The following is an 8,034-nucleotide window of genomic DNA, read 5'->3' on the forward strand; positions in this document are numbered from 1 at the left end:
CTGTGTGTGTGTAACTGTCGAACCCAATAGAGAACCTGGTTCCCTATTGAATTTGGTGGACCCATATATTTTATTAATTGGTATCAGAGCGGGTCCTTTCTATCAGGTTAACACCTAGAAAGGATCCTCATGGCTGCTCCTCCAAACTTCAAAGAAAGCTAGTCCACGTATAGACCTCCTAGGTTCAATGGTCAATACTATGGGTGGTGGAAAACTAGGATGCATGACTTCATCATGGCTGAAGACTCTGAGTTACGGGATGTAATATGTGATGGACCCTTTGTCCCTACAAAGAACCTTGGTGATCCAGCTGTAGCCATTCCCAAAACGAGAAAAGAATTCAATGAGGCTGATATAAAGGCCATAGAAAAGAATTTTCGAGCAAAGAAATTTCTAGTGTGTGGTATTGGCCTTGATGAATATAACAGGATATCATCTTGTCAATCAACAAAAGAGATCTGGGAGGCTCTTCAGACAGCTCACGAGGAAACAACTCAGGTGAAGCAATCCAAGATTGATATGCTCACAACAGCATATGAGCTCTTCAGAATGAAAGGTGATGAATCCATCCAAGATATGCATACTCGATTCACCTCCATCATCAATGAGCTTCACTCTCTTGGTGAAAGTATTCCAAGAAACAAACTTGTCAGAAAAATCCTTAGTGTACTGCCCAGTTCTTAGGATAGCAAAGTTAACGCCATTACAAAGGCTAAGGACTTGCAGATACTGACCATGGATGAACTTGTTGGAAACTTGAAAACCTATACAATAAAGAAAGAGAAGGACAACGAAAGAAGAGAGCCCAAGAGGGAGAAGAACCTGGTCCTCATGACGGACAACAATGACTCAAGTGGTCAAGACGGGGACATGGCTTACTTGACAAAAAGGTTCCCGAAGATGGTTCGCAAGAATAGAGGTGTCATGACCTCAAATGCCCGGTCGTGATGTCACCTATCACAATACTAGGCAAGCCAACCCAAACCATCAACCATAATAAATTTTTTTTATAAAACCATTTTCTAACACTGATTTAAATATCAAATTCTCATAAGAAATGTATAAAAAAGTTAAAATGTGCGAAAATTAGTAAAACATTAACAACACAGCCCAAACATCTGGTGTCATGAGTCTAGAGCTTCTAAATATAAAAATCTAACTATCTAATATATAACAAGTCTAAAATGCGAAAAAAGGATAGGAAGGAAGAAAGCAGGGCTGCGGATGCCATGCAATTACCATGCAGTCTCCGACAAATTCTGACAATGCAGAGGAACCTCACTCTGCCGCTCGAGTACCTGGATCTGCACACAAAGTGCAGAGAGTAACGTGAGTACGCCAACTCAGTAAGTAACTAAAGTAAATAAGGTCTGAAATCAGTGACGAGCAATTAAAAACCATATAGAAGAGTAACGACAGAATATCAAGTCAAACTCAACAGTTTTAAACCAGTTTCTTCATAAAACTTCCGTTTCAATTGAAATACTTTCAAATCATTTACTTAGCAGTTTGTCAACAGAGGCTCATTTTAAAAGATGAGTGAAATCAGCAAAAATATCTTAAATGGGCCCCTCGGGCAAGGTATCACTCATAAATATAGCCTCTCGGGCAAGCCTCTCAACCACTCGTGACTCAGTTCTCATCACTTAGTACTCACACTCAGCACTCAAGCTCAACAGTATCTCATAATAGTAATAATCATAATAACCGTTGCGGTATACAGACCGATCCATAGTTTATATCGACTATGCTCACTGGGGGTGTACAGACTCCGGAGGGGCTCCTACAACCCAAACGTCATATCGCTATTGCGCGTAGCCCGATCCAATATATATATATTGTTGCGGCGTACAGCCCGATCCATATAAGTATAGCTGCGGTGTGCAGCTCGATCCGTAATATTTATAATTCTCACCATTAGGTCCTCAACCTCTCTCAGTCATTAACCTAACAGTCACTCGAGCATAAAAGTGGAAATCAGGGAACTCCGTCCAAAGAGTTCTCACATTTTAAAAGTAGAGTAATAAAGCCAATTTTAAATAATAAACAAGTAAAACATGACTGAGGATATGCTTTCAAACAAATAAAGTGAGAAAAAATAGTAGAAATGCCCCTAAGGGTCTCAACAGGTCGGGATAAGGCCCCAAACATGTCATACAACCTGTAATATAGTTACAATAGTTACTTACCTCAAACTGGATGAATTACTACTCCGCGACGCCTTTGACTCTCGCCTCGGCCTCAACTCGCACCGAATACCCAAAATCAGAATCATAACATTAGAATATGCTAAGGGATCGAAGCCCAAGCGAAAATAATCAAATTGTACCAAAAATCCCGAAATTGACCAAACCCGACCCCCGGGCCCACGTCTCAAAATTCGATAAAAATAATATCAGAGGAATCCTTATCCTCTCACGAGTTCATACATACAAAGAATACCAAAATCCGACCACAAATGGCCCCTCAAATCCCTAGATTAAAGTGTCAAGTTTCCAAGCCCTAACTCCCCAATTTAGGCTTCAAATTCCCCAAATTTCATGTTTAATTATGTAGAAATCATAATAGGATCGAGTATTAAGTCCAAAATTCTTACCTCCAATAAGTTCTCTTTGATTCCCTCTTCAATCTCTCTCAAAAAGCTCCAAAACCGAGTCAAAAATGGTGAACTTAGGCAAAAACTCGTGAAAAATGGCCTTTTAAACATTCTGCCCAGCGATTTGAAATCCTTCTTCGCGAACGCGGTCAAATCCTCGCGTTCGCGAAGCACAAAATGCCATTGACCAAAATTTCTCTTACGTGAACGCGATGACCCTACAACTCAAACCATCGTGAATGCGTCGGATACCTCACGAACGCGATGCTCAAAGACCCCAGCCCTACGCGAACGCGGGACCTCCCTCGCGAACGCGAAGGATAAATCTTCAGCCTCACCTGCTAACCCTTCGCAAACGTGAGGATCCACTCACGAACGTGAAGCACTACTGTCTGTAACACCACGACAGATATTTCTACAACTTTTCACAACTTAAAATGGTCCGTTTAACCACCCGAAACTCACTCGAGGCCCCCAAAACCTCAACCAAACATGCCAACATATCCCATAATATCATTAAAACTTGTTCCAACCTTCGGAACGATCAAAACAACATCAAAACACCCAATTCACATCGGATTCAAGCCTAAGAAATTCCAAAATCTTCTAAATTCCGCTTTCGATCAAAAAGTCTATCAAACCACATCCGAATGACCTAAAATTTTGTACACACATCCCAAATGACACAGCAAACCTACTGCAACTTCTGGAATTCCATTACGATCCTTACATCAAAATCTCACCTATCAACCGGAAAACGCCAAAATTCCAATTTCGCCAATTCAAGCCTAAATCTACTCCGGACCTCCAAAACACATTCGGATCACGCTCCTAAGTCCCAAATTACCTCCCAAAGCTATCCGAACCATCGGAACTCACATCTGAGCCCTTTAACACATAAGTCAATATCCGGTTGACTTTTCCAACTTAAGCTTACTCAAAAGAGACTAAGTGTATCAAACCTTACCAAAACCTCTCTGAACCCGAGCCAATCAACCCAATAACATATAATACCACTGAAAAAAGCAATAAGAAGCAGAAATGGGGAAAACGGTGTGGTAATTCATGAAATGACCGGCTGGGTCATTACATCCTTCCCCTCTTAAACAAACGTTTGTCCTCGAATGAGTCAAGAAACATACCTGAAGCCTCAAATAGGTGAGGATATTTGCTCAGCATCTCCCTCTCGGTCTCCCAGGTAGCGTCCTCCACGGGCCTACCTCTCTACTGCACTTTCATTGAAGCTATGCCCTTTGATCTCAACTGTCGAACCTGACGCTACAAAATAGCCACTGGCTCCACATCATAAGTCAAATCATCATCCAACTGAACCGTACTGAAATCCAAAACATGAGACGGGTCGCTAATATACTTCCGGAGCATAGAAACATAAAATATCGGATGCACACTTGACAAGTTGGGTGGCAAAGCAAGCTCATAAGCCACCTCCCCAATCCTCCGAAGTACCTCAAAAGGCCTAATGAACCGAGGACTCAATTTACCTTTCTTCCCACATCGCATAAAACCCTTCATGGGTGAAACCTTCAACAGAACCTTCTCACCAACCATGTAGGACACATCCCGAACCTTCCTATCAGTATAACTCTTTTGTCTCGACTGCGCTGTACGAAGCCTCTCCTGAATCACCTTCACCTTATCTAAAGCATCATGCACCAAGTCTGTACCCAATAGCCTAACCTCGCCTGGCTCAAACCAACCAACTGGAGATCTACACCGCATCCTATACAAAGCCTCATATGGATCTATCAGAATACCCGACTGATAGATGTTATTATAAGCAAACTCTGCGAGCGGTAGGAACTGATCCCATAACCCTCTGAAATCAATGACACAAGCACGCAACATGTCCTCCAATATCTGAATAGTATGCTCGGAATGCCCGTTCGCCTGAGGGTGAAAAGGTATGCTCAACTCAACCTGAATACCTAACTCTCGTTGCATAGACCTCCAAAACTGTGAAGTAAACTGAGTGTCCCTATCTGAAATGATGGAAACTGGGACACCATGCAAACAAACAATCTCCCGGATATATATCTCTGCCAACCGCTCTGAAGAATAGGTAGTACACACAGGAATGAAGTGCGCGGACTTGCTCAGCCGATCCACAATCACCCAAATGGCATCGAACTTCTTCAAAGTCTATGGGAGCCCAAATACAAAGTCCATGGTGATCCGCTCCCACTTCCACTCTGGAATATCCACCCGCTAAAGCAAGTCACCCGGTCTCTGATTCTCATATTTCACCTGCTGAAAATTGTGATACCGAGGCACAAATCCCACAATGTCATTCTTTATTCTTCTCCACCAATAATGATGTCTCAGATCCTAATACATCTTTGCGGCACCCGGATGAATGGAATACCACGAGCTATGGTCCTCCTCTAGAATCAACTCCCGAAGCCCATCCACATTGGGCACACATATACATCCCTGCATCCTCAATAATCCGTCATCACCAATAGTCACATCTCTAGCATTATCATGCTGAACTTTGTCCTTAAGGACAAGCAAATGGGGATCATCATACTGGCGCTCTCTTATGCGATCATATAAAGAAGACCGAGAAATCACACAAGCCAACACCAGACTGGGCTCTGAAATATCTAACCTCACGAACCGATTGGCCAAGGCATGAACATCAACGGCAAGAGGTCTCTCCCCAACTGGAATATATGCCAAACTCCCCATACTCACCGCCTTCTGGTTCAAAGCATCGGCTACCACATTGGCCTTCCCCGAATGGTACAAAATAGAAATATCATAATCCTTTAGCAACTCCAACCATCTCCATTTCCTCAAATTGATATCCTTATATTTGAACAAGTACTGGAGGCTACGATGATCAGTAAACACCTCACAAGACACACCATAAAAATAATGCCTCCAAATCTTCAACGCGTGAACAATGGCAGCCAACTCCAAATCATTAACATGGTAGTTCTTCTCATGGGGCTTCAACTGACGAGAAGCATAAGCGATAACTCTACCCTCCCACATCAGCACACACCCAATACCAACTCTCGAAGCATCACAATACACGGTATATCAACCTGAAGATGATGGCAACACTAATACTAGAGTTGTGGTTAAAGCAGTCTTGAGCTTCTGAAAGCTCTCCTTGCACTCATCCGACCACCTGAATAAAGCACCCTTATGAGTCAAATTTGTCAAGGGTCATGCGACAGATGACAGCCCCTGAACAAACTGGTGATAATAGCCCGCCAAAGTAAGAAAGCTACGAATCTCTGTAGCTGAGGACGGTCTAGGCCAACTCTGGACTGCCTCTATCTTCTTGGATCAACCTGAATACCCTTGTTGGACACCACGTGCCCCAAGAAATCCACTGAAGTTAGCCAAAACTTACACTTGGAGAACTTTGCATAAAGCTTCTCATCCCTTAATCTCTGCAACATAATTCTCAAATGCTCCGCGTGCTCCTCCTAACTACGTGAATACACCAGAATATCATCAATGAAAACTATGACAAATGAGTCAAGATACGGCCGGAACACGTTGTTCATCAAGTGCATAAATGTTGTTGGGGCATTGGTCAGCCCAAAAGACATCACCAAGAACTCATAATGACCATATCGGGTCCTGAAAGTCATCTTAAGAATATCTGAGTCCCTGATCTTCAGCTGGTGATAATGTGAAGGGAGATGAATCTTGGAGAATACTCTCGCTCCCTATAGTTGGTAAAACAAATCATCAATGCGAGGTAGAGGATACTTGTTCTTAATTGTAACCTTGTTCAACTGCCTATAATCAATGCACATCCTTATGTTGCCGTCCTTCTTATTCACAAATAGAATAGGCTCACCTCAAAGTGACATACTAGGCCGAATGAACCCCTTATCAAGGAGTTCCTGAAGCTGCTCCTTTAACTCCTTCAACTCCACTAGTGCCATACGATACGGTGGAATAGAGATGGGTTGAGTGCCTGACACCAGATCAATACGAAAATCAATATCCCTATCCGGTGGAATACCCGGCAGGTCTGCAAGAAACACATCGGGAAAATCCCTTACAACTGGAACAGAATCAATATTGGGAGTCTCTGCACCGACATCCCTCACAAAGGCTAAATACGAAAGACAACCCTTCCTAACCATACGCTGGGCCTTCAAAAACGAAAGCACCCTACTGGGACAAAATCAGTAGAACCCTGCCACTTAATCCGTGGCACACCCGACATAGCCAATCTCAGTGTCTTAGCATGATAGTCCAATATAGTATGACACAAAGATAGCCAATCCATGCCCAATATGACATCGAAATCCACCATACATAACAACAAAAGATCCACTTGGGTTTCCTGACCCCCAATAGTCACCACATATGACCGGTACACACGGTCTACCATAACAGTATCACCCACCGGAGTAGATACACGAACAGGTGAAACAAGAGACTCACGGGGCGTATCCAAATAATGAGAAAAGTATGATGACACATAAGAAAAGGTGGAACCGGGATCAAATAATACAGAGGCATATCTGCGGCAGACTGAGACAATACTTGTAATCACAGCATTTGAAGCAACAACATCTGGTCTACCTGGAAGGGCATAGAAATGAGCTTGACCACCACCTGACCGACCTCCCCCTCCGGGGCGACCCCTAGCTGACTGGCCCCCACCGCTAGCTGCTTAGCAGGTGGTGAAGTAACCGGGAGTTGAAGTCTAGGTCTGACCCCTCTACTGAGACAGACCCTCAAGAAGACGTGGACACTACCTCCTCATATGCCCAAACTCTCCACACTCATAACAACTTCCCGGTGCTAGAGATGGGGACTGAAGGGAACCACTGGCACCGTAATGACCAGTAGAAGGACTTGGCATGGAAGAACCCTGAACTGATGGAGCACGGGATGAACTCTGGGCTGGAAGGGCACTGAGTGATGAATGGCCCTGATGAGAACTGTGAGAACCATGACCCGATGATGCCCCACGATAACCTGGGCGAGCTGACTTAGCCTACCTGAATAGACGGCCCATATCATGCTGAAACTGACCCCTTAAAGGAGCACTACCAAAGCTACCAGATCCCCGAGACCTCTTGGCCTCCCTCTCCTCTCACTCCTGGTGATGAACTGACTCAATCTCGCAGGCGATGTCAAGAACCTCCTCAAAAGTAGCACCTAACACCCTCTCCTTGGTCATGAGAAACCGAAGCCGATATGTGAGGCCATCAATGAACCTCCCGATCCTCTCTCGATCTGTGGGAACCAACCAGACCGCATGATGAGCTAATAAGAAAACCACATTTCATATTGTGTCACAGTCATATCTCCCTGACGCAACTGCTCGAACTACCTGCACAGCTCCTCTCGGCGAGATTGTGGCACATACTTCTCCAGAAAGAGAACAGAGAACTGCTGCCAGGTAAGGGGCACTGCACCAATAGGCCTACGCCTCT

General features: G+C 44.0%; 1 protein-coding gene across 1 annotated transcript; it reads left to right on the plus strand.

The window, feature by feature from the left end:
• The first annotated feature begins 234 nt into the window (after positions 1-234).
• On the plus strand, positions 235-684 carry LOC104235839 (uncharacterized). Its single transcript, XM_009789665.1, has one exon. The coding sequence runs from the start codon at positions 235-237 to the stop codon at positions 682-684; it is 450 nt and encodes a 149-aa protein (XP_009787967.1).
• Positions 685-8,034: the final 7,350 nt, after the last annotated feature.

Source organism: Nicotiana sylvestris, chromosome 1 (assembly GCF_000393655.2).
Source record: "Nicotiana sylvestris chromosome 1, ASM39365v2, whole genome shotgun sequence".
Taxonomy (NCBI): Eukaryota; Viridiplantae; Streptophyta; class Magnoliopsida; order Solanales; family Solanaceae; genus Nicotiana; species Nicotiana sylvestris.